The 19,753-nt window shown below is 30.4% G+C and overlaps 1 protein-coding gene across 1 annotated transcript in view; it reads left to right on the top strand.

Annotated features, from left to right (window-relative positions):
- The window catches only part of LOC116771070 (rap1 GTPase-activating protein 1), a 134,367-nt gene that overhangs the window by 23,301 nt on the left and 91,313 nt on the right, over positions 1 to 19,753 (top strand). The window contains exon 2 of the mRNA XM_061523119.1: positions 18,204 to 18,357. Coding sequence (XP_061379103.1) covers positions 18,284 to 18,357 — 74 coding nt within the window. The 5' untranslated portion in view covers positions 18,204 to 18,283. The remainder of the gene's footprint in view (positions 1 to 18,203; positions 18,358 to 19,753) is intronic.

Here is a 19,753-nt window from a genome sequence, read left to right as displayed (position 1 = left end):
ATATGTTTTTTAATGAATTATATATATATTACACTGGCAAACTTTTGAAGGAAAGTTCCATTATCTAATATTTTCGATCACGCAAAAGGTTTTCAAAGTTTTGTCTGGTTTTTGTTCATCTGGGATTTAAATTTCTAAAAGAGGGGATACAAACTTGAGCTGACCACATCAAACAGAAAAGTGACAACGAACTAAGGTTTTTTTATCTGAAATATTTTTATACTAAATGAACCAAACTTTATGGCCTGTTATATTTATTAATGTAAAGAAATACTAAATTTACAACGACAACGCGTATTGTAAAAGGTGCTATCATAAAGGCGTGTGAGTTTTGTCGTGCTCCTGTGACGTCGTATAAATAACGACTGGATCTACTTAATGTTAAATTAAACTATTAAAGTTACTGAATCGTAAGTTAAGGACATTACTATTAAAATATATTACTTAGTTTCATGGACAATACAAGCTAATTTTAATAGACTTTTAGTTTTCCATTTATTTATTTTTTATTATATTATAATAATTAAATTAAATTTTACAATTAAAAATAACACAGAAAATAAAGCTAAAAATACTTCAACATTTAACATTCAAAGCTCTTGAAAACACTGACTTATTTTGCACTTTAGGTTCTTGACCTCGACGGTATTTTCAAAGAAATTGGTAACTGATTATTAAGATTTGACACTATACATACACATTTTAATGTTCTATTTCATACACATTGCCGTATTCTGGTAGTAAAAATTGTGAATTATTCATACTACGCTTTATTATATTCTCTCTCTATATTTAATTTTTGTAATGCTACTACTTGATGCTTTGTAATTAGTTTATAAGTTGTGATATCTAATTATCCTAGGAGATTTATTAAAGAATTGTTGATTAAGATAATTACTACAACCAGGACTAATTGAACACACCAAAAGGAATGTTACTCACAAGTTTTTTAGAGTTACACTCATAAATTTGAATAAATACAAACAATAGAGATTGATACAGATACTGTATAGTATATTTGTCTTTCTATTTAAAGTCTCGTGTCACCAAAAAGGAAACGGCATTGCCCATAGATAAAGGTTTCAGTAATAAATTTTCCACTTTCCAGCTCGTACAGTAATACACAAAATAAATTATTTTATTTCCAGTTTATAAACAATATGATTTCATTAGAATGATAAGCATTATTATTCTTTATTTATGTTTTGCTTTTTATTCATTATTTAAGAATTCACAATTTTATAATAAACCAACCCATTAAAAAATAAAATTTTATTTTGTTCCGGCTAATAATATTTTGATATGTGGAAAGAAATAACTTTAACCCTTTAATCCCGAGATAAGAGAGTATTCTAAATATATTAACATACAAAACGTCAATGGTTAATCTCATCAGATTTGATCCATTGATACCATTGATATCATCTTTATTTCATGCAGTAAAAAATATTTTTCATCTTATTTAAGCACCCTATATATATTTATTTAAAGACGATTTTTATTATTTTATAAATCATAATTCTTCTATTCGCCTATCTATCACAGGTAAATGATTTATGAAGTTATTAATTAAAATAATATTCAATATAACGATTTTCATGCATATATTATATTGCAATATAATTCATTAATAACAATTTCCTTCACATTTGTTGCTAATGTTACGAGTGAATAAATTCTGAAGAAATACATGAAAGGTATCGAGGATATTAATACACTATGACGATCAAATAAAAAAAAAGTGTCAGCGAAGTATTTGCCAACGAAAATACCGATATTGGGTAATATCATGGTAATATCAGAAATTGAAAGAGAGGCGGCATCGAGCCTTTTCTGCTTGTTATTGCGTGTTCAAAATCCTGTATTATTAAGAGTGACATTGTTAATCTGACACTATTAATGTTTATATTATCCATGTCACATATCCATACAATCCTATTTATTCGGTTTGTCTGTCACAACACCTAGTATCTTGTTGAAGAACGATAAAATAAGAACCTTCCTATAGACAATACTATAAAAAGTTATTATTTCTTTAATTTCACTTATACTTAATCGCTTTTTATATATTTTTCAGTATTTTATATTTTTAAAGAATATTTAATTTCGTTACAATTTATTAAGAGTATTAAACAGATCTTCTTAGTATTTTCTTTTAATTCGATTGAACAAAACTAAGAGCACGTAGCCTCGACACGTATTCACCATTTATGTTCTGAGCCGCAGAAATTTCTGTATCACAGTGAGGATTAAATGAAATTGCTTTAAAAGAATTGTTTATATATAACATAAACTGACGTAACTCATGTCTCTATTGTTCTTTTTATTTTATGACTACTTCTAAATTAAATAATAAATTTAAATCAATAACAAGTTTGAAATTTCAAAAATGTGAAATAAAATAACAGCATTTCTATGAGTTATAATCCATAATTTTTTTTACATTACAACTTTTCATGATAAACAATATTTAAAAGACAAATAGATTGAGATTAATGTTATAAAAACACACCAAATTTTGTGTCAAATGTACGAACGTAAAGGCTTTTTAACACAGAAATTGTATGGATTGAAATTATTTGTTTTATTTTCGTTAGTAATATTTGATTTAAAAGGAAAGAACGTATATTTTTTTTACAATTAAAAAGGCTTTTTTTATATCCATATCGTAGGAGTCCGCGAGAAATCAACTTATATGTCATCCTAAGCCGTCGCCTTATTGAATTTATAACGTCTCTCAGACGGTATTGCATTAGTGTTTTAACAAAATTTATATAATTTTGTATCACATATAAAATATTTAATATAACATTTGACATTTTGCTTTAAAGTATTTACTAGTTTTCGCTAGAAAAAGATTTCCTTAAAACGATAGGAGTTAAATAAAATTTAGTTCATAATAAAAATTGTATGATTACATTAAAAAGTAAGTTATAAATTTGGAGTTCGAAACCAAATAAACTCTTATTTTATATCACATATTCAGGTTTAAATGGGTCTTTTACCGTCCTTAGAACGTTTAGCCTCGAGGGAAAAGGAGTACAAAGACATCAGACGAACTTAGGCGTGCAAACGAAGTTTGTTAACTCGTTGGAAATTTTTACGCCTTAACAGGTTTTTATCATAAACTATAATATCGATCACGTGCCATTACTTTAGTTTAATTTCAACTAATATGTAGGAAATGATTCATATATTTTTATTACTTTTTGTATTATAATAGATTTCCGTTACAAAAAACATTAATATCAGCTGTATGATCTAAAACCAATTTTTTGTATAAAATGAGAACAATTCTACTACCAACACTGAAATTTAGAGAGGAACAATTTTACGTCCAGATTAGCTACTATTTACGCAGCACTCCCTTGAACTTAGATGGACTTTTTTGACTTTCTTAGAAAGTGAACCCGTCATTATAATAAAAAAATATGTTTAATATATCAATATATATAACGCAACAAATTATTTTTTTATATTAACAAATTTCCAAATACAGGTTGAACTTAGTCTTAAAGAGGTGTTTATGGGATATTTTACTTCTACCTGTAAAGATATCGGATACGAAAATATAAAATCTTTTTTTTTTCTTAACCTCATAAATTACCCGTTGCCAGTGACTTGAACTGTCATTCTATTTTTGGCAAACCCCATTTTTGCCGATAGTACTTCAATATGTGTTTTAATGGAAAGTAGTCAAAGTACTGTCTCAAGAGAATTATTTGTTCAGTTGTTTCAGAAATCAGTACATAAAAACAAACAGATTAAAAAAACGCAATTTGGACATTGAAAAGAGTTTTTCCAATTATATTTAAAATTTTTATTAATTTTTTTCCAATTAATTTAAATATTTTAGGTATTATAACAACCATATTCTACTTTAACTTATTTAACTGAAATTTAGGTTATTTTTAAAGTGAGAGTTATTGCCGCGTTTCCTATTTCCTCCACCTATCGCATGTCACATTGCAGTCAATCGCAGAGTAGGAACAAACTACAAGACACTCTGTAGAATTCATGCGAGTATTTTGTATTGATATAATTATTTAGGAAGCATCTATGATTTAATGTTTGTTTTTTTTACGACTCATATTTTCTAATTTGTGGATTAAAATTAAATATTAAAGTTTGAAATCTTGTCTCCTGTTGACTTCTCATTATCATAATATTTTACCGAACGTAAAGTTACTTCGAAAGACATTATACAAAAATCTTGGTTACCATCGGAGAAGAAATTTCACTTGCATTGTATTTCATAAAATAACACCACACGTTTATTATTTCAAGAGGTATTTACCGTTGCAGACGTTATGGCAATATTTTATGCCAATTATTCACATAATATACATATGTATAAAGCTATTAAAAATCATTTGTCTTAAAACCCAGTAGAACACGGCGAAGAATTTTCATTACGGTACATGAAAACGACAATTTTATGATAAATGTTTGAGTAATAATCGTAAAATATATTCTAATATTATTTCTCAATTGTAAATAACTACAAGCACAACCCTATTATTATTAATATTTATATCTATATATCATAATTGAAATTCAAATGGAGTTGTCAATCACCCTGACAACATAAATAGCGGCTGTTCAAACATAAATGTAATTAAAAGCACTACCAATTAATATTGTGTTATTATAATCAGAAATATGTGAGGTATTTAATTATTGAAACGTATAAAAAACTTCCATTTAACAATTATATTTAAATTACGAAACTTAAATACATATATGATATATAATTTATAAATCAATTTAATTTCTTAATCATTATTTCTCACCGAAAAATCACAGGAGATTACCTCCATGAAGCAAATAATAAAAAAAAATAAAGCTCAGCAAAAAGGAAAAGGGGTACATATTGGCATAAGGGCTATTGGCACAGATCTTATAACGACAATTTTAATGAGCCAACCATTAAATGTTATGTTTGTCAATCTGAGTATCTAAAATGTTACTCATAAATTTAAACACAAAACAAATCATCAATTGGATATCTGTTTACTTCAGTTCAGGTAAACATTAAGAAATAAATAACCATTTTACTCAATTGCTCGAAACTAGATAGGTATTTTAGGACATTCATGAACATTTCTGCTTTTTAATGTTACATTTGAGATGTCTTATTTTTGAAGATATATATTTATTCGCCAATTATGTACCGACTTATCCATAGATAACGTTCATTTCATTAATCTGAAAAAATTTGATGAATTATACTAATCTCAATATAATCCATCATCGGCCTTCAAATAGCGTTTAAATATTTAATACTTACTAGATTTACTAGACTTATTGTCTAACCACAGCTTCATCCGCGTCCAGGATAATTTTATAAACAAAATCTTTAGTAATCATACACTTTCAGAAAATAATTAATTTATAATTGAAAAGAAAGTCGCACTGTGATATTAATGTTTTACAAAATATATGATTCTTAGGATATATAAAAGAAACAAAGTATTACACATGCACTATATTCCATAAAATAATTCACTGTACTCATTTTAAAAATAAAACAAAACAGAAGTAGTTATAAATATATATCAAGTTAGACAACAATGCCGCTAACGATTTACAACTGATTCGAGACGTGTCCTACATTCCGAGTTGGAATCTTGTGTAATGCTATCATGTTGAACCAGCTTATTCGCAGCACATTATAATAGATTTAACTATAAATTTCGATTTTATAAATAAGCTCTGTGCTTCTTGATTTGTTTTCGTGGTCAGAACAATAAGCTTCTTCATAAAATTAAAATCAATATTATTATATGATAAAAATATTTATTAAAGCACATTTATTAATATGGAAAATAATCCAACGGATAATTCAAACCAATGTTGTCCAGTTAAAGAAGTAATTTTAGAAATTAAATATCATCAGAAATAAGACATGTACGATATCAAAATTTCACGCCCAAAGAGTAACCTAATTTGTGACGATGTAAATTCCAGCTCATCACATGCCACTAGTAGGTATTCATTCATGAATGAGTTATGGAGTGTGTTTATAACCAAAAATATTGAAACGGATTTTTATACTTTTGGATGTAAATTGTATTGTATAAACTACTTTTTTAACCCCCGACTCAAACAGGGGTGCTATAGGTTTAACGTAAATGTTTGTCTGCGCGTGTGTGTGTATTTCTGTGGCATCATACCTCTCAAACTGATGGAAAGATTTCGGCTTCTTTTTTTCATTCGAAAGCTAGCTTCCTTGCGGTGGATGTTTGATATGTTTGGTTAATATCGTTTAGGTAGTGTAAGAGTAAGTTAAGAGCTCTTTTTAAAAATAATGTAAAGCATTTCTGGACTATGATTATTCGGCAAGTACTTTTGTCGCCAGTATGATTGTTAAATAATAATTAATGTATAAGTGTTTTCAAAATTTTATAAACTTTTGTTATTATATTTAATTTCAAATATTTGATACTCATGCAAAATTGCACCATTTGCACGTGGTCACTATAAATAATGTTAACAAAAATAATCTAGATCTTTAATTAATTATATTATCAAAATATAAAGCTGTAGGTATTTATTGCTATTTTTTTGAACGAAAACCCTTTGCTGGCCATGACCGATTTATTATTTTAAAAATAGTTCTTTGTATCTCGTCTCACATATTTTCATCAAAAATATTCCAAGATTTTAAAACACGAACAGGAAATTTCTATCGATTATACGATAGAAATTTTAAATAAAGTTAGAACACGCTTCGAACTCTGTGTACAAGTTCTACGTTAAAAAAATACGAAATCAATCAATCGCATACAAAGTACTAGCGTGCATAATTTCGTTAGTAATATACAAGCCAGGCGTGAAATGGTATAAGACCATGCACCCACTGCCGAACTATTTCTGATATGCATCACATCACTGCATTATCATCACGCTTAGGAGCGTTTGATATCATCAAATCTTATCAGTCATGTAATAATTACGCTTTAAGAATTTTTTCTTATATGTCATACGGCTATGTGTAATATATATAACTTATAACGATATAACTTATTCGGTGGGCGTCAAGTGCCACACGTATCAAGTGCAAGTACAAAGTACGACCATACCCCAGACAGGAGAATCAGTTTGATTGAAAATAATGTATAAATTCATAATAGGAATAGTCTGAATCCACTGACTTCAAGTATATATTAAAGTTCATTTAAATGAAACTAGTATTATTCGGATATACTACGCGGATTTTATTATTTAAAAACTACACAATCCCGACGTTTCGGTTACTTTGCAGCAACCGTGATCACGGGCAGATAAAATCCGCGTAGTATAAATGAAACTAGTATTTTTCGGATTTACTACGCGGATTTTATTATTTAAAAACTACATAATCCCGACGTTTCGGTTACTTTGCAGCAACCGTGATCACGGGCAGACGAGGTGTGAATGTCTGTCAGTTGGTCCTTGTTATTTATCATCTACCGCCATCGATTTCTTAATTTTCTGGCGTACCGCTCTGGATGCCGGCAGAATGCGCTCACGGTGTCTTGAGGTCCTGCGGTGTGGTTTCGGACATGGGATTTTATATTTTTAAGAACGGGGTCCCAGGTGTTTGATAGATTCCAGCCATCTTCTCTATTGAAATTGGGATGTTTTTTAATTTCAATAGCCTCGCGAATTAATCTCGGTATATACTTGTCTTCCCGAGCGAGGATTTGAGGTTTATCAAAACGAATGTAGTGGCCTGGTTTGTCCATTGTGTGTTCACACACTGCTGACTTCGACGCGCGCCTGTTTTTGATGTCTGAGATGTGTTCCTTAACTCTTGTACCGATGCTCCTCTTCGTCTGTCCAATGTATGACAAGCCACAGTCACAGTCGAGTTTGTATACACCCGCTTGTTGTAAAGGAATGTTACTCTTGATTGGTCTCAAGAATTGGCTCACTTTCTTATGTGGTTTGTAAATAGTTTTAATGGAAACCTTCTTCAAGATGTTGCCTATTCTGTCAGTAACTCCCTTCACATATGGTAGTATCGCAGGTTGTCGTTCAACTGTGGGTGGCTTCAGGTGGTTCTTGCGATGCTGGCGAGGCACGGGCAGGTTGTTGATAGTGAGAGCATGTTTTACATGCTGCAGCTCGGCCTCTAGGTGGTCAGCATCACAAAGGTGTTGGGCTCTCTGTAACAAAGATTTGCCAACGGTAGCTAACTGTATAGGGTGGTGGTGCGAGTTACCGTTGAGGTACCTGTCCGTGTGTGTGGGTTTCCTATAAACAGTATGTCCCAAAGTATTGTCAGGATTCCTAATGACAAGTATATCAAGGAAAGCTAAAGAATTATTTGCCTCCAATTCTATAGTAAACTGAATCTTACTATTGATAGAATTAAGATGGTTCAGAAAAGCAGATGTTTTATTTTTATTTAATATTGTGAAGGTGTCATCTACATACCGTTTATATATTAAAGGTCTTATAGGAGGAGAGCAAAGGGCTCGCACCTCGAAGTCTTCCATGAATATGTCAGCGACAACGGGGGAAACCGGCGAACCCATTGCAACTCCATCTACTTGTATGTAGAATTCATCCTTCCACATGAGGTAGCCAGATGTTAGGCAATGCTTTAATAGTTCTGCATATTCTATAGGCATATTGTTATCCTTTAACTTACCTCTTACAATCTCAATGCAGTCAAGAACAGGTATACTAGTGAATAATGACTGTACATCGAAACTGACCATACTGTCATTGTCGCTTAATTTTAGGTGTTTTAAATCTTTGACAAATTGGTAGGAATCCTTAACAAATGACTTTGTGTGGCCCCGGAGTGGTGATAATATCTTTGAAAGAAATTTAGCCAGTTTATAAGTTGGTGAGTCAATCTGGCTTACTATTGGGCGTAATGGAACATCTTGTTTATGGATTTTAGGCAACCCATACAATTTTGGAGGTTTTGCACACGATGGTACGAGTGATTTGATATCAAGATTAAGTTTTGAACTGTATTTGTTTATTAAAAATTTTGTTTTTAATTTTTAATAAAAAAATTTTTAATAAACAAATACAGTTCAAAACTTAATCTTGATATCAAATCACTCGTACCATCGTGTGCAAAACCTCCAAAATTGTATGGGTTGCCTAAAATCCATAAACAAGATGTTCCATTACGCCCAATAGTAAGCCAGATTGACTCACCAACTTATAAACTGGCTAAATTTCTTTCAAAGATATTATCACCACTCCGGGGCCACACAAAGTCATTTGTTAAGGATTCCTACCAATTTGTCAAAGATTTAAAACACCTAAAATTAAGCGACAATGACAGTATGGTCAGTTTCGATGTACAGTCATTATTCACTAGTATACCTGTTCTTGACTGCATTGAGATTGTAAGAGGTAAGTTAAAGGATAACAATATGCCTATAGAATATGCAGAACTATTAAAGCATTGCCTAACATCTGGCTACCTCATGTGGAAGGATGAATTCTACATACAAGTAGATGGAGTTGCAATGGGTTCGCCGGTTTCCCCCGTTGTCGCTGACATATTCATGGAAGACTTCGAGGTGCGAGCCCTTTGCTCTCCTCCTATAAGACCTTTAATATATAAACGGTATGTAGATGACACCTTCACAATATTAAATAAAAATAAAACATCTGCTTTTCTGAACCATCTTAATTCTATCAATAGTAAGATTCAGTTTACTATAGAATTGGAGGCAAATAATTCTTTAGCTTTCCTTGATATACTTGTCATTAGGAATCCTGACAATACTTTGGGACATACTGTTTATAGGAAACCCACACACACGGACAGGTACCTCAACGGTAACTCGCACCACCACCCTATACAGTTAGCTACCGTTGGCAAATCTTTGTTACAGAGAGCCCAACACCTTTGTGATGCTGACCACCTAGAGGCCGAGCTGCAGCATGTAAAACATGCTCTCACTATCAACAACCTGCCCGTGCCTCGCCAGCATCGCAAGAACCACCTGAAGCCACCCACAGTTGAACGACAACCTGCGATACTACCATATGTGAAGGGAGTTACTGACAGAATAGGCAACATCTTGAAGAAGGTTTCCATTAAAACTATTTACAAACCACATAAGAAAGTGAGCCAATTCTTGAGACCAATCAAGAGTAACATTCCTTTACAACAAGCGGGTGTATACAAACTCGACTGTGACTGTGGCTTGTCATACATTGGACAGACGAAGAGGAGCATCGGTACAAGAGTTAAGGAACACATCTCAGACATCAAAAACAGGCGCGCGTCGAAGTCAGCAGTGTGTGAACACACAATGGACAAACCAGGCCACTACATTCGTTTTGATAAACCTCAAATCCTCGCTCGGGAAGACAAGTATATACCGAGATTAATTCGCGAGGCTATTGAAATTAAAAAACATCCCAATTTCAATAGAGAAGATGGCTGGAATCTATCAAACACCTGGGACCCCGTTCTTAAAAATATAAAATCCCATGTCCGAAACCACACCGCAGGACCTCAAGACACCGTGAGCGCATTCTGCCGGCATCCAGAGCGGTACGCCAGAAAATTAAGAAATCGATGGCGGTAGATGATAAATAACAAGGACCAACTGACAGACATTCACACCTCGTCTGCCCGTGATCACGGTTGCTGCAAAGTAACCGAAACGTCGGGATTATGTAGTTTTTAAATAATAAAATCCGCGTAGTAAATCCGAAAAATACTAGTTTCATTTATACTACGCGGATTTTATCTGCCCGTGATCACGGTTGCTGCAAAGTAACCGAAACGTCGGGATTGTGTAGTTTTTAAATAATAAAATCCGCGTAGTATATCCGAATAATACTAGTTTCATTGAAATGAATAAAACTCGCGAAAATCTTAGATCTCATTATATATTAAAGTTTCTTTATTGTGGCTGTAGGTTTTCTTTTTAGTAAACTTTGATATATCTATCTCAAACTTTTTTAAATATTTCATATTTTTTTATACATCACGAAACTGCAAACACCAATGATATATCTTTTGGACGTTAACGCTGTTTAGAATTTTAAATTAAAATTAGGATTTTAATTTTCAAAGGAAACTTAAGTAACAGAAGTACGACCTTTACATATACATATTAACATTCAGACATCTTCAGTCGTTTAAAATATATGTATGCCATCTCAACAAGCATACAGATTTACTCGTATATATAGACATATAAATCTATGAGACATATGTAAGGTAGTAAAAAGTTTATGTAGTGTAATGAATAGTCACTATTTATAGCCGACATATATTCATATATATACCGACTATTTATTGGTCGTTAATTAGCATTGAACCGTTATTCAATTGGCTTCAGATTATGCTATCTTTTAATGTCAGTAGAGAGGACTCAGATATCCTGTTGTCTCAATATCAGTGAGATTGTTCTAAATAGACAAGTTGATGGCGACATATTATCATAAAATATACTTAATAGACTTCATTGGCTGTGATCTGAGTCACTGAAAGCCAGTCGATGTTCCTATAAACTGCATGTCGTTAATAGCCTACATGTAAAGTCCATTTGAAGTGAACGAAAACATTCTACTTCATATTACGTAAACAATACGAAAAAATTTTTAACCGCCCAAAAAGTTGCTATTTGTTCAATGAGTGTATTTGTGTATCGCAACGTGTTTACATTATATATGTATATATTTGTAATTTGATTAAAAAATAAAGACTATAAGTAAAATCAAAATTATATATTTGTCAAAATTGAATAACTAGACAATTCTTTTAGTAAAACTATGGAACATAATTCCTATTGTTGAAATTTAATATATAGATGTGGTAAATATCTTAGAAATTACTAAAAAGATCAACACTATTAACCAATTGTAGACTATTACACTGTAGAGGCAAATTTATCAGCTTCTAAATCCATTAACTTGTATAATTACAACGTCGGCAGTCGTCAATTGCAGACGTAATAGCACGGTAAAACTTCATTCATATGAAGCCCTAAAACCTATTAAGTGATATTGCAGAAAAATCTGAGTAGGAACTTATAAATATTTTTTTTATAAATCCACATCAGATAGCAGATCGGAGTACTTTTTACCAAAATGAAGTGTTATTTCTTATTAATAAAACATTTTTTCATAGTGTCGTATATAAATTGAAATTTTATTGTTAATAAAGACGAAATGGAATTTTTTGTACGTCAATGTGCTACATAAAAGAATTAAGCATTACCCGAGAGAATTAAAAAAGTTTCATTTGGAATTTTAGTACTGTTTTAAAATACGGGAAGCAATTTAAAAGTTTTGCTTGAGTTTGTCCAAGATTTAGCATTTTTTCGTCCCAAGAGAGCTTGCTTTGAAAAAACACATGTCAAAGAATTAGGTTGTAACCTAATCAAGCAGGATCAAGATACGCAACTTCTGACATTATTATATTATAATGTATTTTGTTTGTATATTAGATAACAATATATTTATGACATTTCTTGTTACTATAATTAAAATTTATTGTTGTTTAGACGTTATAAAGACACAGCTTTGTTTAAATATTTCAAATAAAATTGCGTACATATGTATTATAAGGGGGAGTAGCGCAGTCCAGCGGTACTACTAAGTCTAACAAGGATTTAATATACAAAAATGAAACTTTAGAACGAATTTTATATGAAAATAATACAGAAAAGCTTTTTAAACTAACAACGGCTACAGTAACTGGTGAACATATTGTACGTGACTACTAAAGTTTGTTTGCTACTATTTTGTGTTTTTCAAAATATTTTTGGAACTAGTTGTACATAGTTTTAAAACTATATTCGTATAATATTTTAAGGATTGGATTTATATTAATAAAATTTACATTGCAAAGCACTGAAGGTTAACTGTTTCAAGCTTCATTTTTTCACTTTGACTTTTATTGCTAAATGACTTTCATAGTTTAGGCATATATTCGTTAACATTTTTTCATTCATAAAATATAATAGCAAAGACAGACAAACAAAAAGTTTAGAAAAAAGGGACCTCACTTCCATTACTTAATGTCAAAAAAAATTACGATCCGGAATAGCGAGATTGTATTTTGGGGTTTCAAACAAGCACAATAGCCATTCTCCTACCCAAAATAGACAAATTGGAGCAGGTAAAATATCTAAATCACACTAGTGAAATTTTTAGAAAAGGTTGCTTATATACAAAATAGAAAATTGATAATCCGGGTGTCCGTTTCTTCGCGTTAAACCAGTGATGGGAGCTTGATAAAATTCCTCAAAATTTTACGATAATAAGGTTACAACAATGACCTGATCCTCCCAGTGCATCTACCTCTATCGATGACTATCGGCACTTGGCACTAAGTGCATGTCCGAAGTCTCAACACCAACGACGAAGAACATTTTGACACCTTTTTAATTAACGTCTGTCTAGCTTAACCGTGTCATCTCTTTACGTTCATAAAAAAAAATTTACATGTAGATATGTATTTACTTTATTTTTAACGTATAAAGGGAGGTTTTTTTTAACTTTTAATTAATACATAATTTATTAATTACCAAGTAATCTTGAACAGATATCAAGAGTACTCATATAAAAAAGGTATAAAACTTTTATACGTGTACACTTTCATAATTAAAGTTTTATATATTTTTTTAACTTATCCCATTTTGTAAGGACTGCCAAACCGTTAATGTGTTTTAAAGGTCTGATGACAAAAACCTGTGGAAGGTTTTGTTATTGTGTTGTAAAACAACTTTGTTTGTTGAACAATTTTGTTTATATAGCTTAAATAATTATTAATACTGTTTGTGAGTTTTAGGAACTAGGAGATTTTTTTTAACCAGCATAAGTGTCAATGAGCGAATAGACTTTATATATACCTGGACTATACTAACCTATTATAGGCACAACAGACACCAAATTTGTTGGCGTTTTAGTTAGTATAATCTTAAAAATAATTGATAAAGACGTTATTATTTTGTATTTGCTTTGAAACTAATTAACATATTAATAACATAAGATGTATAAACGACACAATAATATAAATATTACACCGAAACTTTGTGCTGTATCTTTTCCAAAATACTATATGATATAACAAACTATAAACTATTTCATTAATAAAGTAAAAATGTTGGTAGTATTTTTCCATATGTTTTTTATAATATAGATTTATAAATAATTTTACCAGAATTCAAACAAAGTTCTTTTCTCCTTTTAAACAGTCATTGATTTCGTTTTACTTTTAACATTAATTATGAATACCAATTAGTTTTAATAATAATTGATGACAGCCTCATGCTATTTTCATGTTGAATCCGTCATTAATGATGATAGCACCGATATATATATATTTTGTACAGCATCTATTATTTCGTTAACATAAGCATATACAATATATACAATAATCGTTCACTATAGGTACATATAAATGTTCTACGTTTTGCTCGACGACTTTTACTGTATTGTGTTGCATAAGGAGGTAGTTTTATGTTTATAATAATAGTTCGACACCTTATTGCATTTGATGGACCAATACATTGTAAGTATGGGTGTCCTGAATCGCGATATTGAAATTTTATCGAAGCTTGAATATATATGGAACTTATTCAACCACATCAAGGGGAGGTCCGTCTCTACGTAGTAGACCGGTTCATAACCGGGTTCATAACCGGTGCGATGCTGAACTATACCAAATTATACAGAACCCGAACAATACCGGTCTCTCCCCTCTGTTCAAAATCTTTCAAAAATTAAAAATTCATTTAAAATAAAGAATCATTAAAAACCTTAATCAAAGAATTTTCAGCCCCCAATACAAGATGTCATAATGAAGCGAAAATCTAACATCACATACATACGTGATCTGATGCATCGAAAACCTAATAAATATGCACAAAACTTAATTCAATGAGCAATTACTAACGTAGAAAATTTAACCTCCTTTTATGGTTTTGGTTTTTTTTTTATAATGAGTAAACAAAAATAAACAAATTTGGTATACACCAATCAAGAAACAGAAAAAAGACCCCGCAGGTATTCTATTTTGAATTATTAATTTATATGTGTATCAAATCAAACAAAAAAAAATAATGGGCATTATAAATATTTATTAATTTTAGTATAAAACAACAAGTACGTATTTCAGCTAATTTCAGAAAATATAATATAAACCCCAGCGTATTGTTAGGTGCAAGATAATATATATTATTTTGATAAAATAAAAGTATCATTGTTTCTATTTTATGATTTATTTTATTCCATGAATATTATACCTAATGCTAGGAAGATACCAGAAAAGCGTTCGCTTTTGTTGAAGTTAACTTCTATCTTTTTATAGTAATTGTTTCGACGTGTGGAGTGAAGGGTTTTATATATGTTTATGCCAACTAATGAAAACTTTTATGATTACATATCAGAAAGAGCAGGGATTAAATGTTTGATTATTTGCAGCAAGTTTCTTTGAATCACTATTAAAGGAAGGCAAGGATTTTGCTATAACAATAATTTCGCAGACGATACTTTGAAAAGCAGCTGGTTTTTAATAAACTTTATAGCCATTATTGTTCCCTCCCTTGTTATATTTTACAGATGGATTTATTATTATTTTCCACAGTTCAAATATATTTTCAATTTCTCTCTAAACTCAATTCAACTGACATTATTTCAATAAATATTCACAGATGTCACTTTTGTAACCAAATTTATTTCTTAATAATTTTATTATAATATTTTATGATAAATAAGCACCAGTGTTGTATTAGAAAATCTACACAGAATAGTCGTATTTTCTACTTAGAAAGATCTAATACGTACTTTTGTATTACCGAATCAGGTATCCAGCTCTTTTCGATAAACCGTATATAACCGTATAATCATTAGTTAAAATTGAAAATGACATTAGAGCAATGCTGCTAAACATAATTTATTTCGAAAGTCTTATGCACACTTTTTCTGGCTTCGGACAGACGTTACTGCTGGATACACAATCCTTGGTTGGAGAATAGACCTCTGTTCTTACTTCTGCCGCAGTAGGACAAGTTTAACTTTAAGTTTTATTTTCAACATTATATATAAACTGCACTTATTGATTCATGGATGAGTTTTAGGTAAGTATTTAATCATAGCCTCATTGTTTTGTTCACCTATCGCATGTTGCTGTTACAACAGTTCTTGGGGTAATAGAATTGGTATTGATTACTAATCGTCTGGTAAAGCAACTACGGCTAATATTACTCGGATTATCTTACCATGCAGCATTTATATTCTCACTCATTCGTGAAAAAAAATATGTAATTTTTCTCAAATGAATGATCTAGCCTTTGAAAATATATTTTTAGACAATTAAAAAAAAATGTTTCACAGCTGCTTGTTAATGCTAATTGTCTTATTTTGATTATCAGTAATAGAATTTATTCAAACCTTACGCGGTCTATCTACTTAATAGTTTATTATAATTATTGTTATGACCTCAGTTAGTATTAAAACGAGTTTAATTTCACTATCTTAGTAAATGTATCCTTTACAAATAGCAATTATTTGATAAGAGAATGTCTAATGTTTAAGTGTTCACTCCAACACGAAATTCTTTAAACATATATATTGTGTCTTTAAGCAACACATGTGTAGTAAACTACAAACATGGTAAACCATGAAACACGTCGAAAACATTATTAAGGTCTACAGGACGGCATTGAATTTAGTAATAGGTATCCTAAAACTCACACCTTGATCATTTATCTAAACAACTTATATTAACAAACTCACTAAAACAGTATGGGACAGTATATTTTAATCAAACCCCGAGAACTTTGGATATAAATACAAATACGTGAAGGAAAGTTATTTCAATGATATTAAAACTTGGAGGGATAATCTATACGAGGGATTATCTGCACAGAACTTTAGACTAAGTATATGGGAAAAAATATTGTTGTCAGTTTTCTTTTTTTCTAAATAGTTTTTATGATCACATCACATACACAGTTTTTTGCGACATCTAACTAGTATTTACATAAGATTGAATACTAATTATTAATTTAAATTTTATTGAATAAAAGGAGTCAATTCTTCTACGTCAGTGGTGTTGGGTGCTGAGCACCGCTCTTTCCTCATCAAGCAGCACTTTGCCTTCTGATGCTATCCATACCATATAGTACTTCATGCCAAACCAATGATATGTGCGATCGATCGCACTTCCAGCGTAGAAACGGACCCCCGAATATTGAATGCCAGAAAACTATAATATACCAAAAATACAACAAAACTCCGATACTGTGATTCAGAGATCATAGAAAAAAAATAGATTCCGGATGACGTAAATAAGGGATGCAGGTAGTCAGTCGACACAATATTTCTTAGGATACAATAGTTCACACAAACACGGAAATATAAAATTCAAACGGACCCTAGTTAGTTTTTAGATACCTTGGGTATTATTTTATGCATCTTGTAAATTTAAGTGTAATCTTTAAAATAAAATTTTAAACTTGATTATAATCAATATCTAGAAGCTGTTTTATTTAGATTTTTTAAAATGAGTAGTACATATCCTTTATGTTGTTCATTTTAACCAATAAATAGATTGCTATATTAAATTATAAATTACTATTTAAAATACACAATTAAGTCCTTAAATAATTGGTCTCGTCAACTCAAGTGAATCAAGAACTCTGTAGGCGTTAGTGTGATTGGATTCTTGTGTTAAAAGTCAACAACGTCATTAAGATTTAACAGAACATAAAACTCCACTTCAAGATATTTCTTTTTGACACTTAATTAATAAAAATTTTTTGGCTATGCCTTCAATTTCATGAAACTCTGTAAATTATTGACAAATTTTAATTATTCTAACATCTTGGCTGATTTTTAAGATTTGAAGAAACAGTTGTAATAATACAGTTGTTATCAAATTGAAAGTACACACTACTAGAATTATCACGTGGGAAATTTTTGGCCTTATTTCATAACCTTAATGACCTGGGCGCAGAATATTCTGACAACCGTGATATAAATATGAATAGTATCTTTCTGACTAGTGCAGGAACTTGGTAACTCAATGCACAATAAATAAAAATATACAAGTTTTTTTTTTAATCTTGTCGACAAAAGCTAAAATTATGGCAGAGAGGCTATCTAGCTTAAATAAAAAATAAATAAGTGAAATAAGTAGCTTGCCAAAGAATATTTATTTTCAATCACATGAATTTCTAAATCCAAATCCTATATATCTGTATTTGTTGTTTCAGGTCATTTTGATACATAGTAGTGCCAGATTTGAGTTATTAAATACATCAGTGTTGAAGTTAGTGTCATGTGATCAACAACAATGTTAAAGATACAGATGTTAGATTCCATCGTGAGCAATGAAGCTGAAGAGAATCAGGAAACGCAACAAAATGGGTATGTATTTAGTCAATTAAATGCTGTAATACTATATAAGGACAATAATGATTATTGACAGTAACGATATTGTTATAATATAAACAATATTTAATTATGTAGTAAAATAATAATTCTTTGCAATAATTAAATTCTATTAAAAATTTCATCCCCTTTTCACTTTGAATAATACTATCCGTGTACACTTTTGGATAGGCGCAGGATTCATTAGAAGGAATACAAGATTTCAGGCCACGCGTTATATATTTTAATTTATTTATTATAATTTCAAACAGAAATGATTTCACGGCATAATATTAAATTAATAGACACTCTTGCTAACGTTCGCATGTCACAACATATTATGAGACACATTTGTTTCCCGGTGAGACAGCTATATCGATCTAACAAATGTTATATTACGTGGATCTAAAATAAACCCGTCCATTTCTAAAGACAAAAATTACATATGCGTCTGTAAAGGCAGCCTTCAAAACTTTTTGATATCCGATTTTAGACAGTAAATATAATTCTTAGATAAACACAAGATGTAACATAAGAGTCGCGTAAGCAAAATTACAGATTTTTTATCATTCCTAACCTTTATAAAACAAAGTCACCATCTTTTTATTATTATTCATTAGTTAAATCATTGTCTTTTATTTTCCTTATTGAAATATGCATTCATGAATACTGTATCTAATTCTGTAAAACAGTATTAAATATTTATTAAAACATACATTGAAATAAATATAAACTAACATGTATGTAAAGGGAATGAAGAATCCGAAATTGAACAAACTGTAAGGAAACTTCGCTACACCAACATGTTATTATTTCTATACGATTATTATCGATTTTTCGTAGGACCTTCTGACTTCGACATTTGCATATAATTTTCTGAGAATACTTGAAAACTTTACCTATTTATTTTTCTATGTGTAACGTTATATTAGAATAAAATAATAAATGTACCTTATATGTTTGTGTTATAATGAAATTATATAACTGTAATAAGTCTTCCAGAAATCAGTAGGAATCAAAGAGAATTAAGTCATAAAATGGAGACAAGTAATATTAGTATATTACCTACAAGGGGAATCACAATGGCTGGTTTAGTTAGCCCCATTAATCCTGATATACAGGCCATGAGAAGATCGTAAACCTCACGGGAAAGAAAAACAAGTCTATTTCGCCAATAAAAACAATTTCCAAATTTCTTTATACCATCATTTATTATATTATTAATAAAAGAATCTAAATGGTATCAAGATTATTAAAAAAAATAAAATAAACCTTTACTATTAATTATAGCATAATGTGAAATAATCACAAATAATAGATAAGTTTAAAATGTGATACATAAATATTTACGACAGATTTTTTGTTACAACGTCGGTAAACTAAATGCTTTATA

This window comes from Danaus plexippus, chromosome 17 (genome assembly GCF_018135715.1).
Source record: "Danaus plexippus chromosome 17, MEX_DaPlex, whole genome shotgun sequence".
Taxonomy (NCBI): domain Eukaryota; kingdom Metazoa; phylum Arthropoda; class Insecta; order Lepidoptera; family Nymphalidae; genus Danaus; species Danaus plexippus.
The sequence above is the reverse complement of the archived record's forward strand: the minus strand, read 5'-3'. Positions and strand labels throughout refer to the sequence as shown.